At 52.8% G+C, this 22,409-nt stretch overlaps 3 protein-coding genes across 3 annotated transcripts; all 3 read right to left on the minus strand.

Moving 5' to 3' along the window:
- Nucleotides 1-1,799: 1,799 nt before the first annotated feature.
- On the minus strand, nt 1,800-2,333 carry SPBR_03297 (Ras family, other; the record flags this gene model as incomplete). Its single annotated transcript, XM_040761600.1, has 1 exon — nt 1,800-2,333. One exon carries the CDS (start codon nt 2,331-2,333, stop codon nt 1,800-1,802), a length of 534 nt encoding a protein of 177 aa, XP_040621079.1.
- A 9,173-nt stretch (nt 2,334-11,506) lies between these two features.
- SPBR_02752 (opy2-like protein) lies at nt 11,507-13,007 on the minus strand (the record flags this gene model as incomplete). The annotated part of the gene is made up of 2 exons (XM_040761055.1): nt 11,507-12,810; nt 12,956-13,007. The coding sequence occupies 2 exons, from the start codon at nt 13,005-13,007 to the stop codon at nt 11,507-11,509; spliced, it is 1,356 nt and encodes a 451-aa protein (XP_040621080.1).
- A 5,408-nt stretch (nt 13,008-18,415) lies between these two features.
- On the minus strand, nt 18,416-19,312 carry SPBR_03115 (uncharacterized protein; the record flags this gene model as incomplete). The annotated part of the gene is made up of 1 exon (XM_040761418.1): nt 18,416-19,312. One exon carries the CDS (start codon nt 19,310-19,312, stop codon nt 18,416-18,418), a length of 897 nt encoding a protein of 298 aa, XP_040621081.1.
- Between the last annotated feature and the right edge of the window lie 3,097 nt (nt 19,313-22,409).

Raw genomic sequence — 22,409 nt, forward strand, 5'->3', positions numbered from 1 at the left:
ACACTTTCCCACGCTTTCCGCACCCCATCTTTCTTGTCGACCTAGTATACGGGTGGAAAGAAGGAAGGGGAGGATGGATACGTAGTCAAAAGTCGTGTCGGCACCATGAACCTGGCGGTCTGCCGAGTGCACAGGTCGCACCGAGTCCTGCTACGTACACACTGCAGCACGCAGAGCGCTGTACACCGTTCACCTGCACGGCATTTCCGCACCCCCACCGGCCTTACATCATACAGGACGAGTGTTCACCTTACTGCCCGGTCGTGGGACCCAGCGGTTGTCGGCCAGCACGCACGACATCCAAAAAAAAATACTTAGAAATAATCAATACTTTAGCATAAACAGCCGCGGTCACTACCGCCGGTGGCACAAGAAAATGCACAGGCAAGGATTCCCCAACCGAGGGCATCATGGGATTCATTGGAGGGAGCGGGCTATCCCGACCTTCGATTTTCTTCGTTGAACAGGACCGTCAACGCAGTGCGTTTGGTCAGAGGGGAGCTGGCACCAAACAATCCACGGGTCCAGATCAGGCCACTGGGTTGTCAAGGGGTCACAAGGGCTAGACGTTCTGCAGGCTTGGAACGGGTGAAATTTTTGAATATTTTTGGTGTTTCCGATACAGTGTCAACATATGAATCCGGCCTTCTCTTTATGACAGGGTCTTACCTGTCTCCATTGGACAGCAGCAGGGCACAGCAATATGAAAGCAAAAACGCACGGGATAAATGTAGTAAGCACGAAAGAAAACCCCAGAAAATGGACATCAACTAGATGAGAATATGATAATGGACGACAGAGATGTACAATATAAAGAAGCAAGAGACGATCAGGTGGGGGACCAGACTCCAAAACGCCAGCTCGACTTTGCTGATATAAAAACGGTCACAGAGACCACCTCCTTTTCTATGTATATATAAAAAACATCGCAAGCCAGAGGAATCCTTGAGCTTGATTCGATGACAATGACAACCGTGCGCCCTGGCAATGCTTTCATGTTCTGGGTTGGATCTTTCTTTTGTGTTTTTTTTTCGTCGTGAAGTTGTGGCCTTGTAAATTTTTTTCTCCGATGTATCTTGGTATAAAATATTTGTCGCAATTCTTTCGTTGCGAAAGCTGCCTGTCGGAAGGAGAAGGGTGGAACCAAGAGTGGTACTCCAGCAATACCAAAGGCGAGGGAAATGGTGATGTTGTTGATGGTAGACGAAGAGGCATAAAGGACATCTCAGGAAGATACGGGTTCATTGTTGGGCAGAAAGACGGTTTTGACTTTGACGGATGTCCAAAACGAACAAAGAAACCAAGGCGAACTCGACAAAAAAGTAAAATGAATGGCATCCACGCAGATAACGCAAAAGGCGAGAAACGAGAAAGGAACGTCCTTACTTGGTGCCAAGATGGAAAGTGCGTGGTCGTGGTTATCGTTTTTGTGTGAATTCGCACAAAAAAAATGAACGTTTATGTTTCAATTTCGTGATAAAAGGCACTTTTTATTTTTATTTTCCCGCATAAAATGTCGTCAGGTCGTATCGAGAAATGGCGTGCGAGGAAGAGCGCCTCGTCTGAGTTTGAAGATGATATCGTTTGTACACACAAGCAAAATTTGTGGTGTTGGATTCGAGGTTCCGATTGGGGTTGTGGGGGAGCACAGGCCGCGAGGGGGGAGATCATGAAGGAGCGGATGAAGCGCGGTGAAGGGAGCGAGAGACCCGCCAGCAAGATCTCTCGCGAGCCGCGTCCAGGGGAAATTAAAAGGAAAGAACAACAACAAGACGAGCAAGGAACAATCGGCCGAGTGTCTATAAGATAACGCAACGGTTGCTCTTGGATCTCCGGTAGCGTTCTGAATCCGTCCGACGAGAGCTGCTCTCGCCACCTGCTGGGCGACGGGTGCCGCTCGAGGGAGCAACAGGGCGCGATGCCTGCTGGCGCTGCCGGCGCAGTATGCGGACGACGTCGTAAAAGGCCTTTTCGACGTTAATGCAGTTTTTAGCTGATGCCTCGACGAACTCACAGCCCAGCTCGCGGGCCAACGCATGACCTTCCTGGGTCGACACTTCGCGCTCGGTCACACGATCGCTCTTGTTGCCGACGAGCATGACAGGTACGGGTGCCTGGGAATTAGCGGCGGCCAGTGGCGAGCCAGGGTATGACGGCGAAGAGGCTGTTGACTCTTTGACCCGCTGGATTTGGTGGTGGAAACGTTTGATACGCGAGAACGACGAGCGCGACGAGATGCTGTATACGAGCACAAAGCCTTCGCCATCTCGGATCCATTGATCGCGTAGCGCTGTGTATTCCTCCTGGCCAGCTGTATCGAGAACCTCGAGCATGCATGCCTGGCCATCAATGACGACCTGCTTCCGGTACGAGTCTTCAATTGTGGGATCGTACTATTGGGAGGCGAAGAAAGCACAGCGTTAGCCTGGTATTCCCATGCAGATGTAAGTGAGATCAGTTACTTGGATCGGGTAGTAAAAGGCGGCGCAGGTGCCATACTGTGGTTCGAGCGCGCCAGGACGAGGGTTCGGAGAGAAGGCTGAGATGTGTTGTAGAAGGTAGCTTCAAGATCGAGACAGTTTTCTCGAGGCACAGAGCCGCCAATTAGACGTAATAGTATTTGAGTAACAAGAGTCAAGATGAGGAGGAGGAAGGGGCGTTGGCAGTAGATACAATTGCAAGTGGACAATGCGGTGCCAATAAGGGACGTGGTGCGAATGGGAACGGAAACGGGGAACGTGGAGGTTCAGAAAATGTGCAGCACTGCTCGCTTGCGTCTCAGAGCTTCGATGCGATTTGGCACGCGAGGTAGATGATACTTGGCAAGACCAATCGAGGAAGCGCCAGGATTGTGCACAACGAATGGGGAAATGGAGAAGCAAAGAAATGAGACAAGAGCAGAGATAGGCTACGAATAAGCTTTAGGAAAGCGTTGCATCGCGAACTTACAGTCTCGACGAAGTGTTGCAAGCATAATTGGATGGTCAGTGCTGTTTTTCCCACACCACCGTCTCCTAGTACCACCAGCTTATAGAGCACCATTTTGTTCGCCATTGTGTGATGAGAGAGGTGTCGCCGAACGACGACCGGATCGGATGCGAATGCGAATGCGGGAGTGTTGTTGTCTGAAGGAAGGGGGAGAATCGAGGCCGTGTCGTGCTTTGAGTGATTCGGGTGGAAGCTGAAGACGATGTCGAACTCGAGGCTTTTCGGGGGTTAAGGAGGATGAAGGTCTGGGAAGGAAAAGAGGCGCGAAAGGTGAATGGGGGACAAGCAAAAACAGTAGGAATGTGGGGAGGGCAGAGCGAGAAGAGGGGTGTTTCGACTGAAGAGATTGGTCGAGGCCGCCGTCGGAGATGGAATAACAATAGATTAGAGATGTTCGCGTAGCTACAGCAGGCTAACAGTGTTGTTGCTGGCACTGGCAGGCAAGGGGGGCGCGGGATGATCTGGTTTGGGTGATTTGGCGGCTTTGAAGGAGCTTTGTCGCACTAATAGTGTACTTTCCGAGAGGTCTTGGGCCTTTTCGTTTTAGGTTTGCTGTGTGGGCGAGTGTACTTTGAAGAGCAAAGACGAACTAGAGGAACTAAGTATGCTTTTTGTGCTCTTTTTAGCGGAGGGGTTGAAAGAGGCGAGGAGGCTAGCACGTCGTAGCTCTAGAATTTCCCAGGATGGAGGTCCCAGTAAACGCGGCAAGCGGGATTAGGGCAGCTAAGCAGGCGGACTGGGGTGATGCGTTCTTTTGTGTGGTATGCACAGAAGCGTTCGTTTGTGCTGCAGACCACAGTCGACCTCGAAAGCTCGGTCTGGTATGTGGATTTTCTCACGGAGCTGCCGATGGAAGGATTGATATTCAGGATTCCCGAGTCGACGTTGGGTGCTCGACGCTTAGGAGCCGAATAGCGAGGCGAGCGCAGACCGTTGAGGGCGCAGTTTGACTGCCCAGAAGGTGAATGCCCACGGGGTTCGTGACGGGCGAGGGGGCCCGGGGTTCTCGAGGTAACGAGGATTAGAGGATGGAGAGGAGAATGGGAGGACCAGAGACTGAGGAGGAGACGGGGCGGAAGCCGTATGTATACAAGGTTGACGGGTGGCGATGGAAAGCTCTCGACTGCCGTTGTTGCACAAGGCTGTGATATTTGGCAGCCAAACGAACAGAAGGGAAGAGGAGAACGGGGGGCCTGGTGAGAGAGGGAGGAAAGAAGATGTAAGATACAACAGGAAAAGGGACTAGGAGTCGTTGCCGGTTGAGTGGGAGGAAAGTAGCGGAGAGAAAGGAGCTGTGATGACGGCTAGCGGATCTGAGCTTTCTTCCTTACTCTGTGGTTCCCGTCCGAGTGAGGCAAGCGCAAGTCAAATACAACTAAATCACAAAACAAAGGCGCAAAAACAGAGGACTGTCTTGGGGGGGAGGGGACGGAAATAAAGTGCAAGAGCGACTTTGAGAAGAGAATGAGCCGGGAAGGAGCTGGGGTCAACACCACAAGCTAGGGAAAGCACGATCACTCAAATGCGCAAGTCCACCAGTCAAACAGGCAAGAACGGGGGGAGAGTATTTCAGAGACTGCGCGGGAAGGTAAGATACGAATGGCCACTATCAAAGCCGATCTCAATGAGACGTGCTGGCCGCCAAAGACACGGCGCAAGAAGCAGGCGCAGAAGGCGGTGACTAAGACGCAACACGCATTTTGTATCCTGGTCGTATTCCTGGCGCATTCACCGGAAGCAGGAAGCTCGAGGAGTCAATGAGAACCAGAAAAGCTTTGAAAAGGGATTGCTGAGGATAACATGATACCGGAAGCAGGGCTTCGTCAGCGCGCGGTCAAGAGCTTCCAGGCACGAAGTGGCGTTGGGTGGCCCAGTATTACAGGGCACTGGGAATGCAAAGCATGGCGAAAAGGGCGACTGCGGGCAGGGCCAGATCAGGCCCTGGCCTGAGCCAAGACAGGGCTCTCTACAGGGATCCCGAAAAAGATGGCAAGGTCTGTCTCGCGTTGCATGTCACCTCGACCTGTTATCCTACAAACCATGAAGGCACTTGCGACTAATGCCTCTGATGCTGTCCTTTCTCGAAAGAGAGGGGATAGGCGAGGAAGCAGCTGCTCCTGCACACTCTTTCTGCCGGTGCACTTGTGATAGTCGCACTACTTGTGCCGGAGCTGCTGAGCTTCACCACCCCATACTCAGTACATGCAAAGTATGACGACGTGAGTACACAGTGGGGCTGTATTGCGAAAAAAAAAAAGGGGGCGTTTGCTTCAAGGCGTAAAAGCGGCCCATGCCAGCCGAAAGAAGGGCCAGTGTTTGGGCCCTGTCGTTTGACCAAAATGCGCCTCTAATCCACTTTGTTGGCGGGCAACAGCAAACCCAGCCAAACACTGAACGAGCCAGCACGGAGAGCGTAATACTGCGGCAAAGATGGCACAGCCGCCAGCGGAGCCCGCCCCAGCCGGGGGTCGTGTGCTAATGTGTGCGAACCTGGGCTAACTTGAGCTGAGGCCAACAGCTAGCGGGCGGCCGCCCACATAAAAAGTCGACTGTCGGCAAGACTTTCGCCCCTCCGCTATTCATACATGAGCCAAACAGGAGCTTTTGGTGTTGTAGTCGCCGACCAGAAGAGGCTGTTGATTACAATTGACAAGGCGCGAAGGGTAGGGGTTATCTGACAAAAGCTGCCACGAGCTTGAACAAACAAGCGACAGCCTTGTGATCATGCTGGCGGTGCAAGTTCTTGACATCAGACGCTTATAGCATGACATTGTAAGGTGGTGTGTAAATTGAGACAACTGCACACCCGCCGCTTTCCTCGTCCAACGCCACTGATAGTCTACATCTCCTGCTAGGAAAGAGTCTCCCATGCTGCCAGTAAGACGACCCGGCGGGAATAGTATGGAGAGCTGATTCCACAAAGAGCCGCGGATGCCAAGGGAGGCAAGGAAAGAGTAACACGAGCGAGATACACGAAAAGGGAGCAGAGATGGGTTAGGATGGGTAATAAGAGCGACGAGCGCCGTACGTAGTATTTCGTACATCGGCTCTTTGATTACACCGGCTTCTGTTTGTTATGGATTGAGATTGGTAAGGGGATGCTGGGGGGGGACGTTGGAGACGATGGTAAGTTGGTGGTTAAAAGTAAATCCGTTGAACATCTAAGAACAGTTTGCGACTGGATCCAAGGGGCAGCTTTCGTGTGTTATATTTTCTTTTTCTTTTCCTTGTTCTTTCGCCCTGCCGTGTTCTCGTAGGTTCGTCGCTGTTGTGTGTGATATCTCCCTCCCCTTTTATTTACGATTGCCACGTTTGTTCGTGGTACGGGAGACACAGCGGTGCGCGGTCGGATTAAGCCGCCAATACGTGAGAGGTTTGTGCAAGATGTTCCCAGCCTACGCCAAAGCGTCATCTACACTTTCGTCGATTTGGTCGTGCGTCGTCCTGCCGCTCAGCACACCAACCCCGTTCTCGATCGGCGGTCCAAGAGGTCCACTTTGTAGGCCGTCGTCTGCATTGGCCGTCCTTGATTCTTTTCCCACGCTGTTACCTTTTGTTTGGGTTTTCGAAACGAGGTGCCAACTTACAAGTTCTATACACTAGATAACCTATAGTTGAGAGCTCTGTGGGACACACGAACAAAGCAGCCACGGCAGAGGACCGAGAGTGCCGCCCCTTGATATCGAAAATGCCTGGCGTGTCTGGCAAAGACAGGTGCCCTCTGTTCGTAGGGTAAACCAGCTGACTAGTAAAGGAGGAGAGTAAAACGACGTTCCAAGAGGAGACAACAATATCCAACAAACAACAAGCAGCCTTTCTCCCCAGTATGCCTTTGCATCGTGCAGTTCCCCTTTTGGGACTGTACGTCAACCCCAACTGAGCAAAACGCAGCTCCCTCCTTTTGGCACGCATATCATACCAAAAAGGTGCTTTCGGCTGAGTAGACAGCTCTTCTCATCCTCAGATGCCTCAGGTAGAATCCCTTTGCAGGTGGCAACGAGACAGAGTGGACACCGACCAGGTGCATGCGCACGACGCCAAACAAGCAAGCTTGGACGCTAAAAACCGACAAGGCGGGGTGTGGTTTGGGATTGGTCTGTGCACAAGCTCACAAGCTCACAAGCTCTGCAAGTGGTGCAAGGGTGGTGCGGTTGGCTTCCTGGCAGCCAATGTGGTGTAAGCATTTTTGTGGCTTTTTGCTTCCACTTTGCGAGCCCTCGAAATGTTTTTCGAACCACCAAAAATCCAATCCGCCGGCCCCAATTTGTCATTCTCCAGCTGCCACTGTCCCTCTCGATCTTGTCTCATGATTTACATCTCACGTGTGTTTGACGATCACCTGCTCTGACAGACGTAAGCCATCAGATCACAACGACACCGTTTTGCACCAGACGCCAGGACGATGCGATCGGCCAAGAGTCTGACCAAAGAGAGGTCAAAGCCGCTGAACTCTGTACAGCAGAGGTGTCCTGCAAACTCAGCCGGCTAACAGAGAACCGGACTCCTTGCCCAGGCGGTAAAAGTTGACGACTTTTCGGCTCTCCAACTGCGACGTATTATTTATATTTATATTTATATTTATATTTTGCTCTTTGACCCGTTTGGCCTGGCCTGCCCTTTGTTGCATAGTGTCTGTATGGAAGATAGGCCCGTCGAGACACGATTAGCCAAGGAACGTGCAGGAACAAAAAAGATGAAGACGCCAGACGACAGGTACGCGAAATGCATTCATCACATAATGTGCACAGTGTAGCCAGAGAATGAGAACACATACGGACTATTTGCTCAGATATTTTCATCGGCGAATGAGAGCATGGAATTTCCATGTACGTCCATAACGTACCGCCATTGGAAAATGCAAGCAGAAGCATTTTCTAAGCGACCCAAAAAAAAGCAAGTTGTTTCTTCGTCTTGCGGACGTACGATTCGTAGTGACTTGGCCATGCGAAGCAGATGTTGAAACAGTGCATGATACAGTGTATGACACAGTATCAAGGAAAACAAAACTCAGGGCCCGCTAATCGGCACTTTCCTTGCCCGGGGCGGTGATGGTGGGCAGGACCGCTTGCCGTCGCCCTGTTCAGGTCATCATTTTCTCCATTTTGCCCTTTGAGTGTTTCGTCCAGCAAACCTGCAAGGAGGTATTTGTGGCTCAGCCAAGGGAGCCACAGTTACATTCGCAGGCCACCATGCATTCCACCACCTTTGCTAAACCTGCACGCCAAAACGAACTGCAGCTTCGTCGCTCACCTTCTTGACACATCTTGTCGCTGGCGCCGTTCCTGCCCTCCCGTGTTCCTCGCATCCTCTCCTTCGCCAGAGGCTTATGTGATTCAAACTCATTCCGTATTGCTCCGTACATCTACCATGAGAGGACTAGCACCGTACAGATAAAGCAATTTTCTTTCTTCGCCCAAAATGGCCACTGCATATTTCGTATCACCAGCCCTTTCTCTCTACCCTATCCACTATCCTCCATTCTTTTTCCTCGATTACCCCTTTACTCAAACGCGCCGCCCACAAAAAGACCCAAAACGGAGAGTTTCCGACTGGTTGTACCTCTCAAATCTAACTGACAGTGGATATATGAAATGTTGCAAGGTGACAAAATCACAATTCTACGAAGTAAGATACTCCGTACTCTTTTCTACTAACATCCACGCATATCTGCTGTCCCCAGCCACCTTTTCGTCCCAGAAAATTTTAAAAAGAATAAAAGAAAAGTTACCCTCCCCTTTCTCGAGCAAAATTTGCCAAACAGCTACCTCATTCGGCATACCCTGCCATCCCATGGAGAACTTTTAATTCCCTATCACGGCCAGGTGGTAGTCTCCTTTCTGTTTTGGTCGTTGTTGCCAATGGCGGCAGGCACGCCGGCACTCACCACGTCAGGCATTGCAGCCCATACCCGGTGCGGAGAGCTCCGCATCCGCACGCCCAAAGAAAAGAGCGTGTCTATTGTACTCACCGTCCATGCTCTTTCCATCAAGGTTCAACCTTTGTAGTATTACACCTTCAAGGCTAGCCGCCTGTTGTGACTGACCCTCGTATTTACTTCCAATTTGTGAAGGGTCGAAGAGATATGCGCCATCCTGTGGGGTTTTTTTTTTTAAGAAAAATTGACTTTTGGCCCTTTGGAGAGCCTCGTTGGCTGACGCTCTTGGTGACATGGGATGATAATATCAGAGTCCTGACCGTGTTTCTAGCATCTCATTGGTTGAACGCCGTGGAAGCTGGAATGAAAGAAATCTGGGCAACAGATTTTAAAATGAGACTTCGCAATGTCTCTTTCAAAATCACACAAGCTGCTCACGCCTCAACCCAATGGTTGCTTTCCGTAGTAACAAAATCAATCCAACATCGTAATTGGCCGGGAGCGAACGCGAACCTCCTTCCTTGCGTGACGGGCATTGCTGTTGGAACAGCTGTTGGGACAGCTGTTGGAACACCGAGGACACAGACGGGAACAGACACAGCTAGAGACTGGAAAGCGGTCGATCAGTACTTCGTACAGCAGAAACCCCACAGAGGAAAGTAAGAGACCGCTATCAGCAGGAGGTGAAGGCCAGGCTAGCCGGGCTAGCAGGCAAAAAGATGTCGATGCCGACCCGTGGACAAAGAAAGCCACGGCCAGATGCGCGCCCGGCCTACGCCTTTCTCATACGCTCGACCCCATCCGTTTTCGGTCCTTCGTTATGCCGGAGGCAAGCATTTTCCATTTATCATGCGTACTGATCGACGCACCTATCTGAGCAGGACATGTGTTTTCTGCTCCGTTCTTCGGTCGTCTCTCGTTTGCGTCACGCCTGCTGGAAAGACGTTATCCGACTGTGATGGGGGAAAAGGCAGGAGAACAAAGAAGTAAAAACAAACTCAGTGCCGTAGCCCCGAGCACGATCCGCAACCGTTGGATGCAAGCACAGGAAATCCACTCTGAATTAAAACCGTGGGGGTAGCCACAAAAAATAAAAATAAAAGAAACATATCAGGTGGGAGTGAACTTGGGGGGTCCATTCTAACATCCCACAAATCTGGACATGTGCGTCACCGGCTCTTCGTTACGCTCTAGAAAGACTCCAAGAAACGAGGGGAAAAAAAGTGTTACGTTGTATTATGTCGAGCGCAAAAGGAGGGACGCATTTTGTTTGTTTCTTTTCATTTGTTCCTCTACTCGCGTGTATCCTGGGTAGTACTGCCCTTGTATCACAGTGAAGCCACGGGCGGGAGTGTCGATGCGGAGAGTGCGACAAGAAACATGGCGGTGAACAAAGACGCAACGATTTTCCATATGTGGCCCCTCGAGAGTTCTCTCCCGGTGACCAAACGCTCGTATGATGGTCAAGTCCACCACCCCACGCTCACCGCTTCCTCCCTTTGAGCTTGACAGGGCATGCGGTCGGGCGACTCCGATGCTGTTTTGGGCATATCACGTTGCCAGGAGGGTGTAAGGCGCTCGATACCAACTGGAGGAGGGGAGAAGGAAAATAGATAGGTTTTTCAGATGGGGATGTGCTGCCCCCACGCATGGGAACTTTCCTTAAACTTAAAAAATCACCTGCTTAGTTGGATAGCCGTGGGTGGTGGTTGTTCCTGACCTATGTGTCTCGAAACCGTGTTCTCAACTACTTTTTCTAACCAGCTAGACTTCCGTTGTTCCGTCGGTGCCGGCCTGGGAAGGGACGAGCCGTCGGTGAGGAACTACGGGGCAGCAAGAGAGGGAAGGGGTAAGGTCTAGCCGGTGCGGCATACGAATAAACTCGTTACACAAACGCACGTGGGCGCCTTCACGGAATCGCGGCGATGCAGCAACATCCACAGAAGCTGTCCTTCCTTTTCTACTTTCTTGACCGAAGCGTCAGTCTTTGCATGAACGGATGCGAGGCTGAGCATATCCATATACCTGTCGCGGCGAGGCCGCTGCAATTGGATCGCATCACCCACTGCTATATGCAACGAACATGTGCATAGATACAAATTACAACCGAGGACATTCACACCCGGCAAACATCAAAAGAAACAGGAATTGCAGAAATTGTGTCATTTCGATTTCCACAAACAAAACCTCATATCCACGCTCTAAAATGTCGACGTGAGCAGGCTGCAGAGGATGGACTTCTGTTCGTCGATGACCTCGTGACAGCCTCTCGTCATCGACATGTGTGATATAGATCTCTTTACCTGGTGGGAAAGGTGTTGAAGAAAGTATGATGGGGGTGAAAAAAGGAAGAAACCCGAATTTGTGTCACCAGTTTGGGATACAAGGGGGTGACGAAGAAAGGAAGATAGATATAAAAACAACGAGGAAACAGAAACAGAAACTGGCCATCCCATGTAAAAAAAGTAGTTGCACCATATATCCGTAAATCCTAGAACCAAAAAAGAACAAGACGCGAGCACATGTTTACCTCACGGGGTATCTCTATCACCTCTCGACCTCAATATAATTCTTTGTACATAAGATCGGGGCCGACGCTAAATGTTGACGCCTGTAACCTCTGCCACGTCGACGTAAAGGCTTTTAGATGTCATGCGTCGCGTTCTCGTCACCAAAGGGACTCCGTCCACGCTCCACAGATGTGGCGGTGGTGACCCTTTGAGACGCACGCCTTGTGGCCTCTTCAATGACGGCGCTCAGGCTACGGCCAGTTCGGCTGGAGCCACTTGGTGATGCGGGAGGGTCAGAGAAGGGGCCTTGGTCGGGGGTAGGAGAGTCTTCAATGATGGTCACGGCCTTTGACTCGTGGCCTGTCTTGGTCGAGGTTGCCGTTGAGGTCGAGAAGCGTTCCCGGACAGGAGAGATCAAAGAAACGCTTTCTCTGGCCTCCTGGTGAGTGGGAAGAATCTCGGTTTCAGAAGTGGTGGCGGCCACGCCGCCTGCAGCAGCACCGCTGCCTGAGCTCGACGGCTTCTTAGGACCGTTTCCAACGCGGACAACAACGGGGCGCGCTGGCATGGCGGTGGCTGCACTGGCATTGTTGAGGAAGGTGGAGCCGACACTGAACGTGCTGTTGGCAGCGCTAACAGGCCGGAGGTTGCTGCCGTTGGTGTTGGCAGCGCCTTTATACTTCTCGTAGTCGACACTGGGCACGGGCGGGGCGACGAAGCCGTTCGGGCCAAGATTGCTCGGCGACTTGAGGTTCACCATAGTTGGCTTGATTCTCATGCCGGTCTGGGGTGGCGGCACTATCACGGCGTTCTTTCCGTAGATGGTCGAGGCGATGCTGGAGCGTGGGGCGTACGACGTCCGCGCGTACGACGTCCGGTCGGTGAAGCCAGAGTAGCCAGAGTAGGTCGAGTCACGAAGGTCGCCAGGAACGAAGAAGTGCTGCTCTTCAGTGCCAGCGGGCGTGCTAGCCTGCGACGAGTTCGAAATTGCTATGGGGATGGGCGGGACGGGCGGGACGAGAACAGTCGGCGAGGTTGGCGAGGGGCGGTTCATAACACCCGGAATGTACGCGATCTGGATGATGTTTGATGCCCGTGTGAGGACGGTCGAAGCAATTGAGTGGACGGTGTGCGTCGAGGCACGTTGGTTGCGGCGGGCGTTGAACGAGTCTTCGGCCTCGATGGATCGGTCAATCTGGCCGTCCTCCTCGGCCTTGGAGATCTGCTGTCTCTTGGCCTTGATACAGAATCGCCAGACGAGGTAGGTCACGATGGCAATGACGGCGACACCACCGACGACACCGCCGGCAATGGCACCGGTACTGGGAGAGGAGCCCGATTTCGGACTCGCAGTCGGTGTGGATATGTCGGCGGCACAGTAGCTCCTGGGGCACTCCGTGCATGTCAGAGGCGCTGTCACCTGGCAGCTCTGTCCTGCTGGACAGCTAGGGCAGGTTGGTGCTACCTCGGGACATGATGCACAGGTGGTTTGTCTTGCAAAGACGTTTGAAACGGCTAGGAAAGCAACAAGATGTTAGTATTTCGGTATGGTTCCAGCAACGTCGTCGGAAGTAAAACGGACCTGCTGGCTCTTGCTCCGACGTCACTGTGGGTGTTCTGCCGAAAAGATCCATTGTGATCGACTAAGAAGATTTGAATGTATTGCGGTCGGAGGAAGACCGAAGTACGCTCGAAAGAGAAAAAAATGAAATCGACGCGAAATGAACAGTATCCTAGATCGACAAGAGGTGTTGAGATGGATCGGTTCGAAGGGCAGGCGAAAGGAGGGAGAAGTGAGGGGCCTGCTCTCTGTTCAGTTCGTATTGCTGAGGTTGGCGTCCGAGTGTTCGCGAAAGAGACGCAAGCTCGTATTTGACGGTAGCGAAGGGAAGTACAAAAGGAGGCGCAGTATTCGTATGCAATCGTGAAGATGAAGAAGACGTTGGACGCGGTGGCGTAGAAAACGAGAGGGACGCGTATTTGAAAACTGAAAGGCGGTTCGAAAGGCAAGACGTGATAAGCGAAGAGACGTGAAGACGAGGCTTCGAAGCGACGAAAAAAAAGAAGAAAAAAGAAAAGAAATCGAGCCAGTGAAGAGCGCAATGCAGCGGGAGCAAAGAAACGAACGAGTGGAAGGCGAGACTAGCTCAGATTAACAAAAAGCGGACGAAGGAAAAGGGGGTGTTGGAAGAAGAAGAGAAAGAAAAGGCGGGTGTGTGTTGGACGGAAGAGGTAATGTTGTCAAAAGCCCATCACGATCATCAAAGACGTAAATGGGTTTGATTCCAACAGAAAGATCGTGTGAAGAACAAAAAAGGTCCGGTGGTGATGTGCGCCTTTGTTTTGTTTCCTGTGGAAAAAGAGAGGGAAGAGGAAAAGGTGAGACGACTGGTCGTTGGACAGAAAAGGAGGATGGGCGAAATGAGGAAAGAGAATCCTCTGAAGAATTACGATGGGGAAGGAGGGTGTGGGCCAGATACGAAGGTCGATGGCGAGACAGGGACGACAAAGGCAGAAAGACGGAAGGAGGGACCGCAGAGTGCAAGGGATGGGGCGTGTACGAATTAGTAAAGATGTGGATAAGGTGAGAAGAGGGGCGTGGGCGGGAAAGCGCGAGGCAACAAAAGTACGGGAGGGGGAGCAAAAAGAGGAAAGAACGGTAGGAGCAAAAGCGGAAGGCGTGACGAAGGGGGACATACACTGAAGAAGACTGGGTTTCTACAGTGTATCTGCAATTCAGCAAGACTTTATTGTCCTTGGAGCGAGCAAGAGCGAGAAGTGCATATTTCGGTGGACCACACAGGGGTCACGACAGGCCAGGAACAGCTGCTGGGCGCTGTGACCAGACAGGGGTTTGCGTTGCAGTCCAGCGCAGTGCACCCAAGGATCAAAAAAAGCTACACGTAGCAGGAGCGAACGCGATGATAGGAATGCAGCATAAGGGGGGAAACTGCGTTGGAAACCTCGCGATGTCGGTTGGGGTCACAAAGGCACAAAGACACGACACGCGACGGCCTAAATGCGGATTCCACCATGCGAGCCGCTTTTAGTGAGTGCGACCGTCGATGGTGGCGATGTTAAAGAGAAGGAACGACTCGCAGGCCAGCACAAAGGGGAAACCGCGCACCAGGGGCACGACGAAAGTCGTTTTTTTAGCGCATGGTAAGAAACAGACTAGGCCTAGGCCAGGGGTAAGGCGAGAAAAGGAAAATACAGGGCATCGAAGGTCTGGAGACAGAAACGCGCTGGACAGCAGTTGTTGAGGATGCCAGTCAAATTGAGTGCCAGGTCTCGACATTTTAGCGAAACAACCCCCAGTGCACAGTAATCGTAGGGGGAGGCACGCAGAATCCATACGGAGCATGGAGCACGGGCCTTGCGCAGCCCCAGGTACATGTGATTTCAATGCATTTTGGTGACCAGAAGTAGTACACAATTTACATCCAACCGTTGGCGTCGAGCGTCAAGAGGCAAGAACAGCACAGTGTGGGTCTACAAGGGTCCCCATCCTCTTTTGCGACCCTGGACTCCACCCCTGCTTCCGTGGCCTTTGCAACCCTTTGCCACTCTACGGAGTACATCATCCTTTTTAGGTGGAAAGGAACGAAACTCAAGCCCAGTGGCCAAGACCTTGCCCCGTATTGTTTCTCTCTCTGTTTTCGTCCGTGAACCCAAAGGGAGGTCCTTTGAGAGGTCCTACTACCAAATGAAGTGCCCCTCTCCACCCGCCACGTAAATTGAGCCGTCATGAAAGGGCATTGGCTGTGTAATTTCGTGGTCGACCTCTGGCCAAGGGGCGGAACCACGCATTGTACAATTGTGCATTTGCCCGATTGGGAATTATGAATCCAATGGCTGACAGCTGACGGCTGACGGTTGCCTGTTATTGAGAGAGCAAAGAGAGGGAATGCGACCAATCTTGCGGCTGACGGCCGACGACTTGGCTCTCGCTGTCTGAACTGTGCTCCCTTCAGCTGTAGGCCTTTCGGTCGCTTCCCTGTTGTGTTCTCTTAGCATAATGGCTATTGACAGTCTGTGTGTGTCTCACTCGCCAAACCGCGCGGCGCTGGTGGCACGCACAGGGGCATTGCCACGCGAGATATTGACAATATTTCGGTATGTCAGGAGGGACAAGCCTGGGCAGAGTCTTTAAAGAAGTCCAAACTTGCTGTTGTATACGTCGCATCTGCTCTATCTTTAATTTGCAACTCCATGGCGTTGGTTGCAATAAGTTACCGAGACTGACCAGCGAGAGGTGACGAAATGATAAACGTGCACTGATCTGCTCATCTCAGATCCCAGCCTAGCCGGCCAGCAAGGCAGAACACACACAGACACAGTGTTTCTTGTGGTGATCGACCTGATCTTCCTTTTTCCTTTCCAAGGTGGCGAATGAGCGGATAAAAATAAACTTGTGGAAGCCAAAAGTACGAGATTGACTGTTTAAGTAACCCCACCTTTTGCTTTTGTTGCCTTTATGAGGGCATCACAACATGGCCGTTTTCGTCCGTTAATGTGCCATTTTCGTGAGATCGTTAGGAAAACAATACGATAAGTGACAAAGACGCCGGCGAGAGCCTGCATGTTTTGCATGCGGACAGCCGTTGCGAGTTCCTGCACGCGTCGCCCTTGTCCATGGTCTTGAATTCTCGCTCTGCTTATGCACTCTGCACGTCTTTCGTTGTTGAACGCGTACCTCCCGTGCTCCCGTAATGTCTTGACTGACGGCAAGTCGAAAAACCGAATTCGATCATTCCGACCCGGGCGCGGGAGACAACGTCACGAACGCAACGGGATGGCTGGAAAGGAAAAGATGGACCCAGAAAGTAGATAGACGAGATGCGGAAGCGGGAGCGGATCAAGGAAAAAAACACAAGGCGATAAGGGAGGTTGATATTACTTTAAAAAATTTCAAGGCAATCTCGAGATCGACGAGACGAACAACGCAGGGCGGATGATGGCCAGCGTTCCAGCATTGCATTTGAACACAAACAAACACACGAATAGCAACCGCTCCACAGGGGTTCTTGCAAGATCTTGGTTGCGATCTGCTGGAAATTGCCAACAAGTTCACAGGCTAAAGTGCATCAAGTCGCGAACCCCATACGTAAATAGAATGTTGACCGTCCAGGGACGACCAGTTGCAAGTTGTCCCAATATATTGTTTGCTTTCGTCATTCATATCATTGCCGCCTTGATTATAACGTTGCCAACTCACATCAGCGGCGTTTTTCTTTTTTTATGTGTGCAGGTTTGTCGTTGATACGCGTTTGTTTTTCTCACAGTAGCTTGTTTTCTACTTTTCTTCTCCTTCCGAGCGTACAAAGTCAATATATGTTCGTACGACCAAGCAAAGCAGCCCAACCGAGTATGGAAAATCTGCAGTACAGTACCTCGCGTCGCCCGCCGGGTAAGGAATGCAGGTTTTGTTCTCGCCCCGTGGGCGGCTTGCCGCTTCCATACAACGTAGCTTCCGCAAATACATGAACACACAAACACACGAACACGACGAAACAAATATGGGGTCGCCGCCTTGAGACGTGAGAGGCAGAAAAACGAGAAGACGTTGAGCTTTGGAACAGACTACGGACGTGACCATGACACGTTTGCCGTCCCTCGCTGTACAACGGCACGTCGTCGAGAACATACGATGTGGCCAGACACCCTCCCAAATTCCAAAACGCGGACCTCGCTGCACAGCACATTCCGAACCAGGCATCAAAACGTGCAAAGTACGGCCTCAAAAAGAAAGCATGTGCGATCCTCGTGAGGCAGTGGTACACATAACCAGGCACACACCATGTCAGGGCTGCAAACTCGTGAAAACTACTGCACATACCACGACGCAGGGCGTCTTCAACAGCTGGAAACCCACTAATGCAGGCGCGAGACAGGCCGCGTAAATCAGGAAGGGCGAGAGGACCACAAAGGGAGACGGGGAAGCGTGTTTGCTGGTGCGGGATGGAGGAAACAATGTACGAAAGAAACGAACTGAGACCAGGCAAGACACAGGAGATCGAAGCCATCGCCTTGGCTGTTGAACGGACCCCTCGTTGTGGCGTCCTCTCCGCCGTCAAAGTCATCCATCGTCGCTGTCGGTCTCTGCTTTCCTGTCACCCGGTCGTGACTTGATACGCGGAGTATGCAATAAATACGTCGCAAGCCTTGTGATCTTGCACTTTTCAGACCCTCTTGCCATGACAAAAAGACGTTGCGGTCGAGGAGAGAATTGCGGGATAATATCAAAGAGCGAAGGAGAACTGCTTTCGTAGTGTTTTTTTGCTTAATGTTCCAAGGAACTGGTATGGCATGTGCCGCATCAACAAACAATCATCATGGTCCATCCTCTCGATGACGAGACGAGGTGTCGGTACCGGTGGCACCGCCCGACGGCGACTTCATCAGCTCCGCGTGCAACGACCAGCTCGCCTTCTGGTCCACAAGATCTCTACGTACGGCAGCATGACGAAGCATGCCGGTGCTTTGGACTGGACAGTTGTTTTCATAGTGACTAGCCACGGACCATCTCATTACACAAGAAGGGATGCGCAGACGAGCTCTATGATGCGATCCGGCCATGGATGTGAGTTTGGATTGTGCCGCACCGGGACGGGGCTCAGGCGCGTTCGGCGATGGTGCCAGCGAGGTCACTAAAATCTGCTGCGCCGGCAGCCGGGCCACAAAAGTGTGTCCGTGCCTGAGTCCGAATGCCTCAAAATGGATCCCATCTCGGTCTATGTTTGCGTCGGCCAGACGGCCGTGACTCTGCACCACCGAATCCCAGCCGTACACGAGCACCATATATCAAGCGCAACAGTCATCCGCATCGACCAGGTGTTGCCGCGGCCGAGCAGCCAGTCGGTGATGTCTATATGGATGCTTGCCCGAGAGTTGTCGAATAATGGAATGATTAATTTGTGTGGTACAATGGTTCTCTACTCATCTTGCACGGATACGTGTTTGAGCTGTCCACTTGCTTCTTTTACATGCATGGTTAAAAAGACGTCAAATGCCGCCATCGCCCTCGTGCTATCTGCCCCAGTCAGACCGCAGCTTGCCTCGTTGCCGTGTTTACAAACCGAACGATGGCGTCGGCCACTGCTTCTGGAGCATCAATGGACGACAGGTGGCCTGCCCCGGCTACCACCTCAAGCCGGGCTCCGGGGATGCACGCGAGCACGCCAGACTTCACGCGGTCCAGTGGTTCCACAATGTCCATTTCGGCCGCCAGCACGAGCACCGGTGGCGGCGGCGCGGCCAGGCTGCTCAAGGACGTCGCCGTCACGTCCTCGCCCATGGCGTACGCCGGCCACGCCGCCCGGGCCGGGGGGTTGCCCCGCAGCATGTCCTCCACAACGAAGCCGGGCAAAGGCTTGCCTTCGTTGGCGCCTTGGAACGCTTGCGTCAGCACGTTGCGGGCGACCAACGACGCCGATTCGGGCGTGTCGTAGGCATGCAGTTGCTGTTCCCGCATGTCTTTGGGCAGCTGCAGAGCCGTGGCCGGGGCGGGACTCGCCAGGATGACGGCTGCGACGGATGTTGGGTCCTTGGCGATCAGCCGGTAGGCCACCACCTGCGCGACCTTGGCCCCCATGGACACGCCGACGAGCACGACGCGGCGGCGCTGCAGGTTGAGTTTGGTCAGCACGGACACCACGTCGTCGGCGAGCTGCGCGATGGAATAGGCGGCGGCATCCGCGGGGCCTGTCGACAAGCCCCAGCCCCGAAAGTCGATGCTGGCCGTGCGGTAGCCCGCGGCGGCGGCAGCGACGCGAGCAGGCACGCTGGTCCAGGTACGCGTCGAGCCTCCCCAGAAGTGCAGAAAGACCACGGTCGGTGCCGACTCGGACGGGGCCGGCGACGTCGTCTCGGACAGCGACACGTGGATGCATACACCCGGCTGACCTGTCTCGACGAATTCGCTTCGAAAGGTGGCCATTGTTGGGCAATTGATGGGATGGAGCCGTTCGGTTGGGGGTGTTCGTGCCAATACTTGTCGTTTCATTCAATGCGTGCCCTTCACTTGCATTTATACGGCTTGTCCCCGCCGCTGGCCACATGGCGTTCCCCGTCTTTTCTCCGGACCTTGGCACTTGGCTCGGTGTTTGGTGGGACTGTCCTGCTTGATTCCAAACCACCATTGCCCCGATTTGGGAGGCGGACGCCGTACTCCGAAAATGGCGAGACACCGGCTAGCGCGTGACTCCTGTTTGCACACCATTGTTTCTGGCCTGCGCCAAAACATCTACTCGAGGCTTTGTCCGCGGATCAGTAGTCTTTGCCCAGGCGTGCCCTCTTGTCACCTTGCCGTCCCGGATGGCCGTCCACGTCCCGCCGACGATCAGCCATGCACGCCATCATGCCGCAGGATCCACGAGACACCAGCAATGAATGGCTGGCTGACTATTCTGTGATTGCAAACGTTTTGGTTGTTGCTTGCACCAGGTAGCAACATGGTTTCACGCGGTTGCCACTTTATTTGTCGTGATGATCTGAGGTGGCGAACATCCATGTGAGACTGGTCGCCGCCTTTCCATGCCAAAATTTTGTGCTATGGAACTACGTATAGACGATCAGTAGCAGTACATATCTGACCAGGGCACATATGCCTATATTCATGGGGATGCGTGGCAGCTTAAGGTCAAGCCGTAAATTGGAGGCAATGAATCTGATTTCTGGTCTCTGGTCTCTCGTCTCTGGACTCCGGTCTCTTGAATTTGAAAGCACCTTGAACATCGGTTGTACGGAATCAAGCAGGCAGAGATCCGGAACATGTACTGTCAAAGGCACCATTCAACTAAAGGCGACGAAGGTGTTGAAGTTGACACGAGATTTGCATTTCGAAAGCACCTCATATCAACGCTCGGATACCACGTCTGCAATTGGGCCTTGTCCCAAGGCCACATCAAGGGGGTAGATAGCCTGAACTTGCTTCAAGCAAACATTCACGCTTGTCTGCAAACAAAGGTGCTGCCACCGTCGTCGTTGCATGCCGCTGGTATGCGGGCCGTCCGTGATCACGTACAGGATGCATGCTGCCAGCGGACGCAGGCCAGCTGGGGCGCACCCCATCCCCTCCCCTCTCCTTGCCGGCCGTCCACCTGGCTACGACCATACGATGCACGAAGCAAATGCTTGCACGCACGTATGTCTGCACGTATGTCTGCACTATATCTGCACGCATATCTACAGACAGTGCCAGGGCTCGGTTTCCACAAGTGTCTGTTCTTTTGCTTATGCGCGTTTGTGTTTCGGTGTATCGTCTTTTCTTTTGGCACATCACCTCTTTCTGGAGTTGTGCATATCTCCATCCTGTTCTTGCCCAAATCCCTGAAGCCATGGCGCGCATATGCATAAGGCAGGCCACATTCTGGCGGCTCCTGTGCAGTCATATACTCTTTCTCTTCTTTCGTCTCGCCAAGACGCACGACATACGGCATACAATTACCTCCAACGTCTGCGCCGCATATCCCATATCCCGGCCCCCGCGATGAGCTCAACAAACGCGACGAGCACGAGTTTAGAACCACCATCGTATCAGCTCGTCATCCAAAGAGGAGGGACTATCAGAGTGCGCAGGGACGAAGGAGGAGGAGGGGGCCGATGACCCCTGCCTCTCACGTTCCCTGTCCCAGTCGGGCTTCTGATCCGTCGACTCGTCTTCTTCCCTCTCTCCCGCCTTTTGCCGTGTCCTCACTGCACATGCCTCCTTTGTCCATTGGCACATGCCTCCTTTGTCCGCGACCGAATGCTCATCAGAGGGGAGGGGCCGTGTCGTTCTCTTGCCAGAAGAAGAAAGGGGCCGGGACCCAACGAAGACGGGAAAGGGCATGCACGAAAGACGAGTTGACGTACATGTACAGACAAGGAGACAAACAACAAAAAGGGAAAAAGGAAAAACACCGCAACAAGGGTCCTCCCTTCCTCCCTCGTTCTCACACGATGTTACCCTTGGAGTGACAGTAAAGACCGAGGAAGACAGGGGCTTTTTTTTTGGTGAAGAGGGATGTTTTGTCGATGACTGGGACCCCCCAAGAAGTCCACATCTGGACGAGCACAGGACCTCCAGGCGAAGGGCTGGCTGTTGGTCTTCGTCGGTCGCCCTTTTCATACGACATAACCATTGTGGAGGGTCGTCTCTGCTCGCGTTCGATGTAGACTTTACGGCTCGTTGGATTTATGTAAGATACGTTTACACATTTACGCTTGCAAACGGGCACACGCGCTTTGGTATGGATAGACCTCCAAAACGAAGTCTGTGAAAACAAAAGTCCACTCGTCCACTCATGCAAGCCCATTTGGGCTGCTTGCATCCCATCATCCCCGCGGTCCCCTGTGCCCTGTTCGAAAGCGCTGCGGTCCGTCATGGAGCATGCGCATTATCTGCCGACAGGAGGCAAAAAGGCAGACAACTAGTAGGAAAACAAGAGGGGAAGGGGGACGAGGGAGGAGGGGAGGGGGCAAAAGAGTGACGGATGGAGGGGGAGGGGGATGGGATCTCTGGCTGCAGGACGGGTATGTATGTACGCTGCAGACGCAGGTGATCTCCCACGTCGTGAACAGTGAGCCTGGCCCCGTCGACAGGCTGTACGCTGTAAGTGTATGTACGGCGGGCCGGCGCTTTTGTGGCGGGGGGGTCTTGTCTAGGCGGTGCATTCGTGGTGCATTCGTGGTGCATTCGAGTGCGTTTTTGGTGCAAAATCGTGCATATGCCATCGGCTTCCCGAACAGTGCATGTCGTGTGTGGCGAACGTTTATGTTGCTTTTGTTCATGTAAGATACACAGTCAGATGGACAGCCTCGCCGTTGATTCTCGCTTCGATTTTGCCGTTCTGGTGGGATCGAGAACCCTTTCTTTGCCCATTTCTTGTAGTCTTTGTCAAATCATCGTGAAGAATGCTTGTAGCGGCCGCGTGCCATGAAACGGCTGACAGAGCCCCTCTCTCTACTCTCAAGTCTCGACCGGACCAGGGTGAAGAGCGAGGGGGGCTAGGTGGCGGTGGCGGCCAGCCTGGACAGCCAGAACAACTGACCTC

This window comes from Sporothrix brasiliensis, assembly GCF_000820605.1.
Source record: "Sporothrix brasiliensis 5110 chromosome Unknown Cont17, whole genome shotgun sequence".
Taxonomy (NCBI): domain Eukaryota; kingdom Fungi; phylum Ascomycota; class Sordariomycetes; order Ophiostomatales; family Ophiostomataceae; genus Sporothrix; species Sporothrix brasiliensis.